Source organism: Mytilus galloprovincialis, chromosome 4 (genome assembly GCF_965363235.1).
Source record: "Mytilus galloprovincialis chromosome 4, xbMytGall1.hap1.1, whole genome shotgun sequence".
In the NCBI taxonomy this organism is placed as follows: Eukaryota; Metazoa; Mollusca; class Bivalvia; order Mytilida; family Mytilidae; genus Mytilus; species Mytilus galloprovincialis.
The window spans coordinates 19,780,684-19,798,154 of record NC_134841.1 but is presented as its reverse complement, the minus strand read 5'-3'; the positions used below and the strand labels follow the sequence as shown (position 1 = coordinate 19,798,154).

The following is a 17,471-nucleotide window of genomic DNA, read 5'->3' as shown; positions in this document are numbered from 1 at the left end:
TTTTATTTGTATTGTAGTCCTGTCATGTAATGTTGTCATTTTATCGTTATATTTAACATTGCCATAAAAACGGGAGATTTCTAGCCCAACATTTTGTACTTAAAACGTCCTGTACCAAGTCGGGAAAATTGTTATCTTATAGTTTGTTTCTCTGTGTATTGCATTGTTGTTTTGAGTTTGTACCATTCCGGAGCACCACTAATTTTTGGTGGGGTTCGTGTTGCTTATTCTTTAGTTTTCTATGTTGTGTCATGTGTACTATTGTTTGTCACAAATAAATGTCTGTTTGTCTTTTTTCATTTTTAGCCATGGTGTTGTCAGTTTATTTCGATTTATGAGTTTGACTGTCCCTCTGGTATCTTTCGTCCCTCTTTTAGTGCTTCTGCTGTTTCGTTGTTTTCCTCTTATATTTTATGTGTTTAAGTTTATAAGTTTTAGTTTGTAACCGGGATTTGTTTTTTCTCAATCGATTAATGACTTTCGAACAGCTTTATAGTACTGTTGCCTTTATTATACAGCACCAAACAACATCTGTCGAATAACATTTCCCCCCCCCGACTTTGCACAGGCACATGATGAATGTGGCTGGGTTTGAATCAAGCTCCTCTAGTATTTACAGACGAAACACGCGTCTGGCGTGTGTACAACATTTAATCCTGGTTTTAATTTATTACCTGTATCATTTATCGCCAAATAAATCATACATTTACAAATAACCATGATAATATATAATTTATTGTTTATAAAAAGGATAGAAATTGTCACAGATTTTCAATATCAATGCTAACAGAAGTCAATTGATACACACATGTAAGAATATATATTAACAAAAACATTTAAAAAAATCTAAAAATCTAAAATATAAGAATGATTACTTTATCCGAATGCTGAATGAAAGAAATAATAATGAAAAAGATGTATTATACCTGTATCTGTCAATATTAGTAAACAAAAAAATATTTGTGGTACCAAAGTAACATGGTTGAAAACGAATTGACACAATTTACTGATGATAATTCTTTGATTTTGAATGGGAGTGACAAATTCCTGTGGTAATCACTATTAATTCTAATGGTTTGCCAAAAATATCTGGACTTTATATTAAATTCACTAAGAAACAATTTATTTGGGTTCGGGTAATAAGAATAGACATCTGTTTTAGATTTTTTTTAATTTTAAATTTCTAAATTATTACTTATCCGTTTTGATGTAGATCCTGAAAAAAATAGATCAACTATTCTGATAAAATTGTACAGAATGAAAATACTTTAAATAATGATTATATGGATTTTACTGTGAAAGGTCGAATAACTCTGATTACAATATTAATTCTAGTCTAAACTTTTGTAAACCATTGTATTACTTCTCTGCCAAACCCTTCAGATGATATTGTGAAGAGAATACATGAGCTTGATTTAAAGATGTTTATTACTGTACTAAAATCAAATGAGAGTGAATGGAAAATATTTTAATGTCAAATATAGATATAAAAAAGTGTTCATTTGTGGTGTTGATTGTATTAGACAACTTTATAAGAAAGTTAAGGACTATTTTTGGAGAGATGTACTATGATCCTGGTAAATGAGTATTCAAAAAGAGAAAAACGTCACTAATGATTCATTTAAATCAAATCAACTTGGTCTAAATAATAGTATTAAGATGAGTCACAAATCAGTATTTTATCAAGAATACAATTGAACTTATATACAAAAATTAAATTGACCTTTCATTTGACAAAGAAAACCTATCACATTAACACATTTTTTTTTAATAAACTTGCCAATGTAATTTCGGCAGTGAAAGAAGCATCAAAATCTTTTACTAAAGGGACGTACTTTTATACAATCATGTCTACATTTTACTTAAACCATGAATGACCAAAAGATTGTGTACTGAGTTTTCTGATTAACATTTTAGGTGGAGAGAATCTGAACTGGAAACATATTTTCAAACTGCCTTTTGCTGTTACAAACGATATTGAAAAACAGTTCTTACAATTAAGAATTAACCATTACATTATTTCATTATTAAAATAAAGCTGAAGGATGTGTATAAAATAGAGGGTATGATAGCCATAACAAAAATAAATGAATATGTGGTATAAGACAACTCTCCATCAAAGTCACAATTTGTAAAAGTAAACCATTATAGTTCAAAGTGAAATATATGGAAAGTTTTTAAAACCTGTTATTGAATACATGTTAATAAAATTGAGAATGGAAATTGGGAACATTTCAAAGAGAATACAACCCGACCAAAGAGCAGATAACAGGCGAAAGCAACGAAAGAGGTTTCAACAAATGACTATTTGTCACATTTACCTATACTCGATCTGTGTTGCTGACTGTTTCAAAAGAAATATATATACATGTAGTTAATTTTTCAAAAAATTTCATCCTGAATATGTAACATTTTTTAAGACAATTGAAAATACAGATAGAGATGCAACCAGACATTTTTTATTTTATTTTGTTTTCTTGTTCTTTTCTTTATTTTCAACTCCTATATACTGTCTGTTAATTATTCCTTTCTATCTATTTATTAATTATTACATTTTTTACTTTTTTCTTTCATCTGTTCTATAGAAAATGTCAATTAAAATGTGTTTATTACAATGACAATGTATATATTGTATGTATGTCATGTTTATACTTAAACAGTTCGAAATAAAAATTAAAAAAAAAATCATAGATTTATTAGAAGGTTAAGGTCGCGTATGGACACATATGCTATAGGAAATTCTACATTTCCAATTATTTACTTTTTAACATATATATTCAAAACAAAGACATAACAGAATGAAGATAACAACAAAACTTTATCTTATTTCTCTAATGCACAATTATAATACACGTTGATATTATGCAAATACGCAATTTTATCCTTGTACAAATGGCTGCTCTACCAGTTAACTCAAAAAATGACAAACTTAACAATTTGTTTTATCAAATACATCATATAAATAGTAGTAATAAAAAAATCAGAATTGAACAAAGCAAAGTAAAGCATGATACAAATGGTACATGTTAAAGTTTAAAAAGCACCAGCACAAACTTGGTAAATTAAGGCCAGAGCACATTTAAACAAACCAAGGAGTTTTTATAATGTTATTGACTTCTTGCATCATTTCAGTGACACTTTTTCCTCCTCTGTTTTGTGCATTTAGCCATGTGATTGCTTTGTTATGAATCATCTCCCATTCAGACTTACTTTTACCAAAATTCTTCTCCAGAAAAGCAGCAACTATTGCTGTACACCAAATATTACCCTGAAATAGATTTTTGTTATCATGTACATAAATAGCAACTTGTAAACATCCTTAAACGAAAACTGTACGGAACAGAAGACACTTTCAACAGACTGTAGTGATATCCTCGTTTGTGGCATAACAGCGTTACCCCCAAAAAGACAACCCCGAAAAAACATTGCTTTTTTTCTGTAGATTTATTATTCAGCAAAAAAACCATTTTACTTAAAATGAGATATATTAGAATCCAGTACAGTAAGAATGTATATATGACATAACACCAAAAAAAGAAGAAGAAATGGTATGACCAAATGACTACGAAATTAACAACGATCGGTCACCGTGTAACCGTCAACCATGACCACAACCAATACAGCAAAAATATTCAGGTCGATCCAAGTGTCATACATCGCTGCATTATATAACACAAATGACAATGAATAATGCAAAACAAAGCAATACATGTTGGTGGAGTATCAAATTTTACTGATTTCGATTTACATGAAATTTAACGTCTAATGAATAATCTGTTTTTCACTTAGATAAAATGCATTTATAAAAAACAGTTGGTAATTTTGAGAATAGCAGCTAACAGATATTTTGAAATTGGGACCCAACAATAATGTTCACTCACTCGTGATATCGTATTCGACCTAGATAAGCAAATGTTCTTGAAATCCCAAGACTAAATTTTTTCGTTGACATTTCGGAATGACGGGAATAATAATTTTTGACAATCAATTTGCACTTGTTTAAACCCCCAAGATCGTTTCCGGTTGTAAAACTAACAGTTATAGATCCTTGTTGAAATTTAATTACAAACCTTATATTTAACATCCAGATCCTTTTGTGCCATATTAAGCACTGATTCCAGCTCAGAAAATTCGGACCACGAACCATCAAAATTTTGCAGTGACACAATGCACATCATCATGTTTTCTGATGCTTTTCTTTTAGTTTCAGCTAAGTTTTCCATCTCGACATTTCTCCTTTGAGCTCCATATGCATACATGTTATTACAAACATAATTCCCGTTTGAGGAACTGTTAGGATAAAATAAATAGCATACAAGGTTAAACAAGAAGGTTATTGAAACAATCACAGAATGAAGCTATGTTACTCTTGATAAGATGATTTCTAGTTGGTTACTATATACATGTTCATGTGGCTGGTATTACCTTAGCTGTATTTGGCAACACTTTTAGGAATTTTGGATCTCAATGCTCTTCAACTTTGTACTTTATTTGGCATTTTAACTTTTTTGGATTCGAGCGTCACTGATGAGTCTTTTGTAGACGAAACGCGTGTCTGGCGTATATACAAAATTCAGTCCTGGTATCTATGATAAGTTTATTTTCAAGGGTGAAAAGACGAAAGATCTCGATATTGCTTTTAATATACCGCCAAACTATATGCACCTGTCGTATTTTGTATAACATTGTCAGTATATTACCGTAAACTCAATATCATACTTGAAAACAAAAATGTTGTTCAACCGTTCTTATATTGCATCAAATTAAAGTCGTAATCTAAAACACTTAGTTTGGTCCAAATTTAATCCCACTAATTGTTCTTCATTATATATTTACTTCATTTACCACTAACTACCTGTTTGTTGTGCCTTTAGTGATTTCTGATTACAATACATACAACATATCCTTGATGTGTTTAAATTACATACAATTATATAGATTCGGCAAATTTCGCAACGAAGCGAAGAAAAAGTAAAGGACTCATTACAATCCAGTATTAGTGCATATGAAATTATAAAAGATTTGTTTATTCTAATCATATTTGTGTTCCCTTTCTTACAAAAATCAATGTGTTTATAGAGTTCACAAAGAACGTTAGGTCCAGTTTCGGTAGTATTTTTTCTAGTTATGCCAAGTTTGAATTCTGTACTTGTTCTTCTTTATAAAAAGCGAGAACAACACATTAAAAATATCATGAATCCTAAACGCTCAAAACCAAATACTAGTATTCCAAGCAAAGAATGTTTAACAACCGAAACAGTTGAAGTGCTATATGATCAAAGATGTCTTTAAAAAATTGCAAAATCCATAAAAGGTCAACTTTTCTTCAGAGAACTAACACATTAGTTCCGAAATGTTTTTAAATCTATAAACGGATAATTAAAGAAAGTATGTTATAAATCATATCCGTATCGAAGCAACAGATCGACGGTCAAACTTATTAGATAAAAAATAAACTGACAACGCAATGGCCAAAAACGAAAAAGACAAACAAACAAATAATAGTACATTAAACACAACATCGAAAACTAAAGACTACGCATCTTGCCTCGCATTTATTTAAAGCGACAGTCTGTGAAATCACAACGAAGAAAGAGAGTGGTGTCTTAGATAAATAGATACACCTAACACCATCCCTGGTTTCTTCAGATCAATAAATAGTACAAGTTTAAATAGCCTGTTAATATCAATATCATTCACATATCGTTCAACAACTGTAAGATACGCAGTATTTCATAAAAATGGATTTCCTGTTAAACCAAGTTTGTATGCAATTAAAACAAAAGCTGGCAATAAGTATACTTTTGACATTTTCATTCAGTTGAATCATGTGTGAATCAAATTCACCAAACATGTTACTAGGTTAAAATGACATTTGACAACTTAATGGTACATTTTAAAAGAGAGCCGAAAGATACTAGAGAAACATTTAAAATCATATCGAAATATAAACTGACAATGCCATGGTCAAAGAGACAAACACGCAAACATTACAACACAAAACACAACATAGAAAACTGAAAACTAGGCAACACGAACCCTATCAAAAACTAGGGAAATCTCAAGTGCTCCGGAAAAAGTTAGCAGATCCTGCTCCATATGTGGCACCGTCGGGTTGCTGGATTAAGTACAAACACGGTAATAAATCTAATTCGGTAGGTTACATTCGGGAAAAGGGAACGGGATTGTATTTACGACATTAGGATCAAACATTATCTTCAAAACGGATTTTCCATAACGGTCAACCAACTCATGATAGAATCCGCAAAATTTAAGAAGCAATGATTTCAACTTCAACGATTTGAATTGAATATTTATTAGCAGCCATCCTCTAACAAGGAAATCATGATAAGAAAAATGAAGTTCAATTCTTAAGAATTTCAAAAGTAAATCATTATGGTATTGACAAAATGGGAAAATTGTTAGATTAGTACCTTCTCTATACTTCAAATTTAGGATTGCATTCCAAAATGGTTATATATAAACTGCGCAAAGCAAACTTATTGTGACAGAGCATTGAAATTATTTGGAAAAATCCGAACTTCCAGTGTTTTTGTTAAGATCATTAATGCATGTTGATGTTAATGTAATAAATATTGATTTAAACAATAAAAAAGAGTTTCAGACGCATGAAGTTTATTTAGTGTTAGGTATATCAAATATTTCCTACTCAACAATTTTTTGAAATAGAAAAAAACATCTCTTTTTTATTATACACTGAGATGTTTCATTACCTGTGCGGGATAGTTGTTTTTGCTTCTGGATCACACCTGCGATATTTACTGGCGCTACATGATCCATCTCCTAAAATATAAAAAAAAAAATACCGCGTAAAATTATACCGAGTATGAGTATTGTATTATAAAAAATATTCATCAACATATTCAATATTGTAACGTGCCAACATATTATAGATGTAGATGTATTTATAACGCTAGGTAATCCAACATTCAGGTCAAATTATTCTGTATATTCTGTATAAATTTTCATAAAAATGGGTAATGTCACATTCATGTGCGATTTTTAAATTTTGGTTAAAGTCTTTATGAAATATTCATATCCTTCAAAAGATAGCATACAAGTGAAACTGCGAGCTACTGTTCACTGATGATATCCCGACCAAATTTCAGTCCTCCAGCTTATTTTTAAATCTTGTCTTGCTTATCACGTTGCTGTTAATCACTGTCATTTGAAATTTTAAAGAAAAATAGCACAAATGTCAAAAATGGGCGACAAAACTAATTATAAATAATTTTATCATTAAACCTCTCTAAATAGTTGACCGACGAATCTAGAGTTGGTGCTTTAAATATTAAAACTTTCTTGCTGGTACTTTTAACGATTAAAAATTTAAATCGTACTTTCTATTAATGTCAGGAAAAATGCAATACACCTTTAAAGTAACCAGGACTGTCCATTTTTACAATCTGAAGACGAAAAATGGGTTGTTAAAATTTTTATGAAAATTTCAAGGTGGATAAATGTTGAAATTCAGAATGAAAAAAAGGAATGTGTCAAAGAAACAAAAACACGACCAAAGAGCAGAAAACAGCAAAAAGCCATCAATATATCTTCAACACAGCAAGAAAATCCCGCATCCGCATGGAGGCTTCAGCTGGCTCTTAAACACAATTGTGTACTAGTGCAGAGAAAATGGACACCACACTAAACTTATTAACATAGTAATGAACCAAAATCAAAAACACATTACATACAGAGGCCAAAGATTCCTGATTTGGATCGCACAAAAATGTAACGAGGTTGAACATGTTCTATGAGATCCCAACCTTCTCTCATACCTCTAACCAATGTAGAATAAACAAACACATATTAATACACACAATAAAACATAGTTTAAAGGAAATCTGATTTCGATGTTAGAATAAGTAACATACAAAACTAAACAAAATGACAATGATACATAAATAAACAAAGGACTACTAGCAATTACTGTCATGCCATATCCAAACTGCAATAAGACTGACGGAAAGATTATATATTCATCATATGAAAATTAGGCAAATCTCTCCCGTAACGGTTTTAGTATTATACCATCAAAAATATGTATGAAGAACATAGCCTGAATTATGTCAACAACTAGTTTTAGAATAAATGTGTTTATTACCTAACCTGCTTATCACTTTTACTTTGTTTTGTCTTAAAGGATTTCGATTTACCATAATCATTATTGTAAGTTTCAACACATGTGGCTTAGTAGTTTCTGAGCTGAAAACTAAAATAAAAGATTTTGTATGATGACGGACAATTCGAATAGATACCACCAATTCATGGTAAAAACAGTTGAGGTCTAAACGGGTAATAACTGCTGGTTTAATTTTACTGTTCACATTCATCTTTGTCTACTAAACTGTTCAAGACAATAGCATAAAACGGAAAATACGGGTAATTAAATGTATTAGTCATCTTCATATTTAGATTTGTAACTCCTGTCTTGCTGGTCATATTGCTAAGTTTAAACATTTATAGTTGATTGTGAAACAAGTTTTGCAACTTATGTTAATCCCTTTCCACTTTGCAGGTGCGAATGCTGCCTTGTAACGAATGTATTCGTATATGCAATGAAATGTTAGTTTTTTTTTATAGTACTGGACAGGATAAAACTTTACTCATGCCAAGTATTTCTTTATTTGAAACAAAGATAAATTCTGCACATTTTTTTGAAAAGTGCATATTTAACAAAGACTAATACATGTAGGGGGAAATCAATGGTGGTATTACACCTAATATGGGAAGCAGTACATGCACCTTTGACCTTGTGAGTAATCTCATGTGTTAAAATTTCTTGCTTTTTAAGTGAAATATTACAAAAAATGAAATATTCTGAGTGGATCGAGTCTCCAAAACACATCTTATGAGAAAATTGTCTTGAAATATGACTCAACCATGAATATTCAGTTGATAGTCTTTTTTTTTGGGGGGGTGGGGGGGGGGGGGGGGGGCTTTTTCTCCTTATTTCTTATATTCAGCTATGATAGAACATTATCCTAGGAAATATTTAGATAAATATATAGGTATAAGAACATGAAATTTTTTTTAATGCTGTAACGACAAAGTATTCACTCAAAGAGAAGCCTTTTATGTCGCTGTCTGGAACGCGGCATACATTTAATTTTTACGTAAAGACTTATTGAAACCTCCTTGGAGACAGTAAACTTTCATATGGATTGTTCATTCTGCTAAAATGCTTAAATTACTCATTTCTTATAACATTTCTACCTTAAAGGAGTGAAAGTTACCCGATTATTTTTATTCATTGGCCTGAAAAGTTGAAATTTGAGGAAATAAGAGCTTATAAAGAAGACAAAGAGGTCCATTAGTGGTATTTATCTTCCTAAAATCATCTTGTGTATCATTTTTAACTGTTTGTAGGCAGATAAGATAGATATTTGATCATTTATTGGTCCCCACTCTATTCTATCTTAATATGGCTTGGTTTGATTTGTCGAAGAAATTTTGCTCGAATCGCTGTAGATGTCGTCTTTCATTATACTAGATTTTTCTCAAACTATTGAACTGATTATTTCAAAACTTGACAGAAATGCTTGAAATAACCAGTTTAACAAAGGAAAAAAGTTACATTCAGTTTATTGAACAATAATGTCTTCTTTAATTGGAGCATTTACTCACAGAACAATCGACAGACAATTTCAGTAATGTAACATCTATTTATTTTCTTGCTAACCATGCATTTCATTCTCGACGTTTTTTTTCTGTATCTCCTATAGGTTTTGCCACAATAGTAAAAATATGTTTACAAAATAAATGGTACCAAATGTACAGAACCTGATGCACTTTCAATAACCAAGGTATGCCTCTTCAGTAATACACGAAGCCAAAATATCGGAAAATCCAAAACCTATTAGAGCTAATATTTGTATATCTAGCTTTTCGTTGTTGCTGTTTCTTGTCCTCGTTTATTATCTGTAAGCATATACTCAAAATGAAATGCAATTGGAAAAATTGTCATTTTTGTGCAATGGCTCCTATACAAGATTCGACTGACAATTTCTTCCATGCAAATCTGTCTACTGATTTTTCTTACTTTTCGAAATATCAGTTGAAACCGCACAAATTATAGAAAGTTGTCTTAAAACTGATAAAGACTTTGACAGAAATAGCCTAATCCTATTGTAGTTTAGGAATGATATTTTTTTTAAACAGAACTAAATGGTAACATCGGACTGGCAAGTAGCAATCAACTAAAATATTTTCGAACATGGGCAGTTAAACTTCACGAAGTGACAGATAGAATATCACTTCGTTCATACTTAAAATCGTGACTTCCTAATTTGACAAGGTTCTCACAATGATGTTCTTAAAGGAGATTCTAGATCGTACTCATCTATCATCTCCTTATCAACCAGTTTTGTCTTTTTTTACACTTTCTCTCTTGTGAAAGTAAAGTGCTGTTTTAAGAAGCGTATTGGGGTAATTTCCCCTCGTTAACATTGAACTCGAGCCTTTTTCATCATTTTGTTTTATGGAAACCAGTTCCTTCTTCAAACTTTTCTTTGTCCATCTTTGTTATAGAAAATTTGATAGTGACTTTAGGGCTTAATTTGCATGTTGTTTTTTTTTTCATTTTATCTGGATTTTTTCCTTGAATTTTCTAGCAAGTTAGAAATACTTACTGACTAAAAATTTGTACATGCTTGAGTAGACTATAATAAATCTCGAATAAGAAATTATAACGTGAGAGAACGGAGTTATAAGAATTCCGTATTTGTTAAAGCAGAATATAAGAACCCCTTCCTCCCTCTAAAAACATAAAAAATAAAATAAAAATGATAAAACTAGTAATGATATATCAGTTAAGGTTATTGTGATCATCTTGTCATATTTTAAATATCTGTAAAAACGCTGAGTTTATTTCTTAACTTACTGTATTATTTTCATAACAAATTTGAGGGTTTTTTTTATGTTGTTTTTTTTTTAATTAAATGGATACTACATCAGCATTCTACTGAAATCAAATATATAAAACTACAAATGTACTTTGTTTTACATTTATGCAGCATCTGTTTTTCTATCTATCTGTTTCATTGTCAAAATATTTCAACTGAAATGATCAATTTAGAAAATAGTTTTTCCTGTCCCTCCAAAAAGTACGAACTTTTGTTTCTAGTGGAAGGACCAATTATTAAAACATTCAAAAGATCTTTTAGAGAACATGCAATCTAATTCTCTTTCATATTGCAATAGTATTAAAACATTTGACTTTTCCACACTTTACACAAGTATTCCTCATTCAAAACTAACAGACAAATTGAAAGAGTTGGTATTACTTTGTTTCATAAAAAAAGAATGGCCAACGTAGATACACGTATCTTGTCTTAGGGAGGGAAAATCTTACTTTGTAAAGGATCACAGTGATGCAAACCTAAAATTCTCTAAAACTGACATTATCAAGATGCTTTATTTCTTGATTGACAACATATTTGTTACGTTCGGAGGACGTGTTTTTCAACAGACTGTCGGCATTCCTATGAAAACCAATTGTGCCCCTCTTCTTGTTTCTTTATTATTATGAAGCTGAATTCATACAGGAACTTCTTTGGAAAAAGATAAGAAGTTAGCAATATCATTAAACTTACTTTCCACTATGCAGATGATATTCTTTCTCACTAAATAATTAAAAACTTGGTGACTATGTTGAACCCATCTATCCCATCGAACTAAAGATAAAGGATACAACAGATACCGCGTAGTCGGCCTCGTATCTTGACTTACATCTAGAAATTGACAATGAGGGTCGGTTGGAAACAAAACTTTACGACAAAACAGATGATTTCAGCTTTCCAGTTGTTCACTTTCCATTTCTAAGTAGCAACATTCCAGCAGCACCTGCATACAGGGTATATATCTCCCAATTAATACGATCTTCCCGAGATTGTATTTCCTAACATGATATTCTAGATAGAGGGTTGCTGCTTACAAGGAGCTATTAAACCAAGAGTTCCAAATGGTGAAGTTGAAATCATCACTTCGTAAATTTTATGGACGCCATCACGAGTTGGTTGACCGTTATGGAATAACCGTTTCACAGATGATATCGGATATGTTCCATACGTCGTAACTACAATGCCCTTACCTTTTATCAATGTGACCTACCGCATTAGACAATTTTACCGGATTTGTTATAACATGAGCAACACGACGGGTGTCACATGTGGAGCAGGATCTGCTTACCCTTCCGGAGCACCTGAGATCATCCCTAGTTTTTGGTGGCGTTCGTGTTGCTTATTCTTAAGTTTTTTGTCGTCTTCATTTATAACCAATTTTCGCTGTCAGTTTGTTTTCGATTTATGATTTTGACTGTCCCTCTGGTATTTTTCGTTCCTCTTTTACAGTCCACTGTATTTGTTAAATTAACATACATGAAACTTACCATCAACACTACTTCTTACATCATGCGCTTTGGCAGATTGATGTGGGAAATGTGTCCCCTGTCGATTGGAAAAAATAACATGGAAAACTTAAATGTTAATGAAAAACTGTATATACTAATTATAGAATGGCATTGCATGACTTCAGATAGAGTTTAGTAATTTGTAGACCTTATTTTTACCAATCAAACAAAGAGCAAACATATGGCTTTCCTTATTAGTCAAACGTTGAAATTAATTCTGAATTTATGATAGTTCACAACTTGCCATTTCTCTGAGAACCCAAACACAAAAACTTCAAATGACAGAAAGTATTCAATTCCTTTCCGAGGCATACAAGAAACAGACAACACAGCAAAGAAGGCGTCAGTACATAACTTGTGAGTACCAAGATCTTGACAAAAAAGTTCCCAGAGCAAGAAAAATAATGGTAAACAAAGATTGAGATACTTTTTGCAGTATTGACGTTATCAATACAATAATGCCCATACATGCCAAAAAAGGGGTTAAAATAAATTCTCGAAGAATTAAGATCAAGTGAAAAAAATATCTCGATAAAGAAGTAATACCAATAGCTGGGTCAATTGGAAAGCAATGTCAAATATTGAATATCTCTAAACAATTTGTATATAAACATGTTATATGAATCGACAAAGTATGCTAATAGGTGTATATGTCAGTAGCTTACATAGACAAAAGACATTAGAAGCCTATTGTCCTATAAAAGTGATAATCTTGCAGGAAAACAGTATGGCAATCTAGGAATGCAGAATCGCCAAATAAATAAGTGCTTTTGGGGTAATATATGGCTATCCCTGCGACCTATAACTAGCAGTTGTTCTTTAAGAAACATATATAAACAAGTAAAATATTTATTAACATGGTATAACTACAAGTTTATGTAAACTTTTTTACATTGTCTTATCGGGGCCTTTTATAGTTGACTATGCGGTATGGGCTTTGCTCATTGTTGAAGCCGTACGGTGATCTATAGTTGCTAATGTCTGTGTCATTTTGGTCTTTGTGGACAGTTGTCTCATTGGCAATCATACCAAATCTTCGTTTTTATATTGTTTGGTTGAAGACCTACATCATATAAAAAATATAGAGATGAGGCATGATTGCCAATGAGAAAACTTTTTATCAAAGGTAGAATTTAGTGGATGTAAGCAAGTATACACAACCGTATGGCCTACAACAATGAGAAAAACCCATACCGTATAGTCGACTATAAACGCTTCGACATAAAAAAAAAAATTGAAACAAATCAATTGAACAAAGTTCTGTCGTAGTTATTCCGTTGTTGAGTACCAAATGATTTCTTGTCAATATTTACATTTTGTAAAAGGTCTTAATTGTAAACAAATAATGATAATATTACCTGCATTGTAAGTGTCCTGCTCATTGAACATTCCATTTGCGGTATCGGGTTCCATTGACTATGAATTGAATTCTCGGGCCCTAAGCAACCCTGAAAGAAAATACAAAATATATCATACATTTACACAGACAGTACGATAAGTCGCAGTTGTACTATTGTTTGACATTGTTGACATTTTGGTGCATTAATTTTATGCCAATATTGAAAGGGTCTTATTTGTAAACAAATAAAGTTATATTTCCTTCGCTGTTTGGGACCTGTTCATTGAACATCCAATTTGCAGCATAAGATTCCATTGACTCTGAATTTATCTGTGGGTCCGAATTCAATACGGAAAGAAAATACAAAATATATCATACCCTAACACAGACCGGACAATGCTTTGTGAAACTTTATCACAGTTATTCTATTGTTGAACACCATATGTTGACTTTTAAGTGTTTTTATTATTGTGTTAATATCTAAAAACTCTTAGTTGTTCACTATTGCGTCCCAGCTGTTCATTGGACATTTCATTTGCGGCATCCAGTTTTTCTGACTCTGAACTAAACTCTCGGAGAAGCACTAAAAAAATACAAAATATACAAAACACTTGGTAAGGTTTGAACATTGGGTATACTTTGGTTAACATTTGTCTAGAAGTTTTTGAAGAAAATATAAAATGTGATTTACCATACTATGCCTAACCAATGTCGTGACGTTTGCCACATAATCAACAATTCATTAGAATCGTTTATCATATCGCCAAAACTTTCAAACAGTTCGTACTTAAGTTTTAATTCTTCTGTGAGACAACATGAGTATTGTAAATATCATTGTGTTTTTTTTCAAAAGGATTACATGAAAATAAATGGTTTTTCGACGAAGTGTAAGGTACAAAATTTCCCTATCTATCTGTAGATGTTGTATGATTGCCAATGAGACAACTATTCACTAAAGTTCAAATAATGTAGGCATAGCAAGTGTAGGGCCTTCAGCAATGAGAACAAACCATAGAGTGTAGTCGGCTATAAAAAGCCTTGACATGAAAAATATGAAACAGCTCAATTGTAAACTAAATGTGCCGTAATGACACGAAAAAAATTTTGAAAAATCTGCAATTTCAAAAACAAATGTGGACACAAACATGATGGTAATCTCACATATCAAAAATCAGCTCAAAATCTGAAAGCATATAGAGAAAAGTCTGTATAACTGTGATTTTCACCACAATTTATCAAGTCAAAAGCCCGTAATTTCGGCAAAAATTAGCCGAGCGAAACAAAACTTTAACTTGATCTGTAACACATCATGAATAACTCACATACATAACAAAAATCAGCCCAATTTCTAAAGGCGTACAATGGTTTGTTGCGGAATCACGGAATAATGACAGATTGACCGAATGACAGAATGGCAGAATGACGGAATGACGGAATCACAGAATGACGGAATGAGGGAATCACCGAATGACGAAATGAGGGAATCACAGAATGACGGAATAACGGAATGACACAATGACGGATATTCTGTTACACCGTTCCGTAATTTATACAGTTCGTTTGATTATATTCTTAATCTATTTATGTGTTCCAGTCTAGGAGGATTATTCATCTTTAACCTCATAAGAACATTAAAACATCGTATCATCGCTACCTTTCCCCTGCTCACACGGATCTCAAACCGAACATTGCAAGGTCATACCAGTTCTGGAGAACTTTTCAAAGGACAAACGTCATCTAGGACACAATTCGTGGCTAACCACAGAGTGAGTTAACTTTACAACATTGTTTTTGAAGCCTTCAAATTACTCTATACATATTTGAACATTCTCTCCGTGAAACACTGGAAATTTAACTGCTCTTGAAAGTACAACATTTTCTCGGATTCAACGGACTGTGCTATCTATTACCTTTGACATTTCGTTTTAATAACATTAATTGAACCCATTGTAAAATTGTATTTTATTTGTTTTTCAGCTTTTTACCATTTGTTAGATTGACTCTTGATTAAAGTATCAGCACCTGATTGTCTTTTCTGCTTGAGCCCAATCGTCGGTTATACTTAATGGTCAGGCCATTACAACGGATAAGGGTAAAACTATATGACACCGACAACTTCGTTGCGGTGCCAGAAAAAAACTAAAGATCTTATTTATAACAAAGCAATTAACGAAAAACAAATATGACAGACATGAAGCAACGCAACTAATACACTATAGGTTCCGGACAGGATAATGGTACAACATCACATCATAAAAACACACTATACAAATCAGTTAAGGTAGATGGAGTGTCTAAACTATAATCCATAGAATTTTTTAATGATTTGCCAAAATGTAGTTTAGATCATGTTTTTTTTTTAAATTTGTCACCGGGCTTATTTTTACGCTACACGGTGTTCAAAATTGATAAAGTTTGTATAGATTATAGATGGAAAACCAAATTTTCTGCAATAAAGCGTATTCTACACCATAGAATTTTGAGATCAAATATGAAAAGATGGCTTAATAGTATGCCTTCAGTTAAGAAAAAGAAACAATGGGGTCACCGGACTTTTCTTGCTACATTATAAAATAAGTATATTCCTAAGACATTCTATTGTAAAAGAACCTTATTCTGAATTATCTGCCCTTGCATTTGAGTTGTATTCCCTTATGTGGCAAAGTTGGAAAAAAAATTTATCGAACAAAAGTTTTCAATTTTTGTAAAATACAACCATAAATATGATAAAACATGTCATTTTCTATATCGAAGTGGAAGTTCTTACACATGATTTACCTACTACTTTAAATATTACACATTCTATTCAAGATCTAGACCTTGTTTTCTGGTATTAACAAATCCAAGATGGAGGAAGACTCCCTATCTATCTTAAAAAGGCTTAACGCATTGGATCGATAGAAACCAATTAAACATAGTGAACACACACCGGTATACAATGATTTAGTCAAAGTTCTATAGCTATCGTTGTTATGTCATTGTTGAATACTATATGTTGATATTTAGATTCTTATAATTTTTTGCCAAAATTCAGATGGTCATAATTGTAAACAAATAAAACTAATATTACATTCAAAGCTGGGACCCCGCTCATTAAACATTCCACTTGCGGCATTGGGTCCCATTGACTCTGAATTCCACTTTCGGGGTAACCCTGAAAGAAAATACAAAATACTTAGAAATGATATAGAGATTGATTATGATTAATATACATTATTAAACGTTATAATTTATTATAATTTGTTATATTCGATAACTAGAATAATGCAATATGATTCAAAACGAAGTAGGTTATTTTGTCTGAAGGAATTACATAGATCATCAGTTTCACTACTACCACTGGGTCGATGCCTCTGCTGGTGGACTATTAGTCCCCGAGGGTATCACCAGACCAGTAGCCAGTACTTCGGTACTGGCATGAATGAAAATACGGATTTTTTGTGTTATTAAAATTTCCTGTTACAAAATATTAGAAATTATTATAAATAAGGAATGAATCTCCCTCATGCAAAGCTCTTATTCCTTTCACGGATTTGGTTATACTTTTTGGACCTTTTGGATTATAGCTCTTCATCTTTTATATAAGCTTTGGATTTCAAATATTTTGGCCACGAGCATCACTGAAGAGACATGTATTGTCGAAATGCGCATCTGGTGCAAGAAAATTAGTACCGTCAATTTTATTTCACCAGTTTATCAACA

The 17,471-nt window shown here is 31.8% G+C and overlaps 1 protein-coding gene across 6 annotated transcripts in view; it reads right to left on the bottom strand.

The window, feature by feature from the left end:
• Window positions 1-2,304: 2,304 nt before the first annotated feature.
• LOC143071572 (von Willebrand factor A domain-containing protein 5A-like) overlaps window positions 2,305-17,471 on the bottom strand; it is a 97,624-nt gene continuing 82,457 nt past the window's right edge. For 3 of the 6 annotated variants that reach the window (XM_076245963.1, XM_076245960.1, XM_076245964.1), the window contains 6 exons: window positions 16,840-16,923; window positions 13,789-13,878; window positions 12,410-12,467; window positions 6,735-6,804; window positions 4,071-4,290; window positions 2,305-3,268 (listed from right to left, as the gene is read on the bottom strand). In XM_076245963.1, the coding sequence (XP_076102078.1) occupies window positions 3,080-3,268; window positions 4,071-4,290; window positions 6,735-6,804; window positions 12,410-12,467; window positions 13,789-13,878; window positions 16,840-16,923 (711 nt within the window). In that variant the 3' untranslated portion in view covers window positions 2,305-3,079. The other 3 variants (XM_076245965.1, XM_076245966.1, XM_076245967.1) reach the window with 3 other exon arrangements.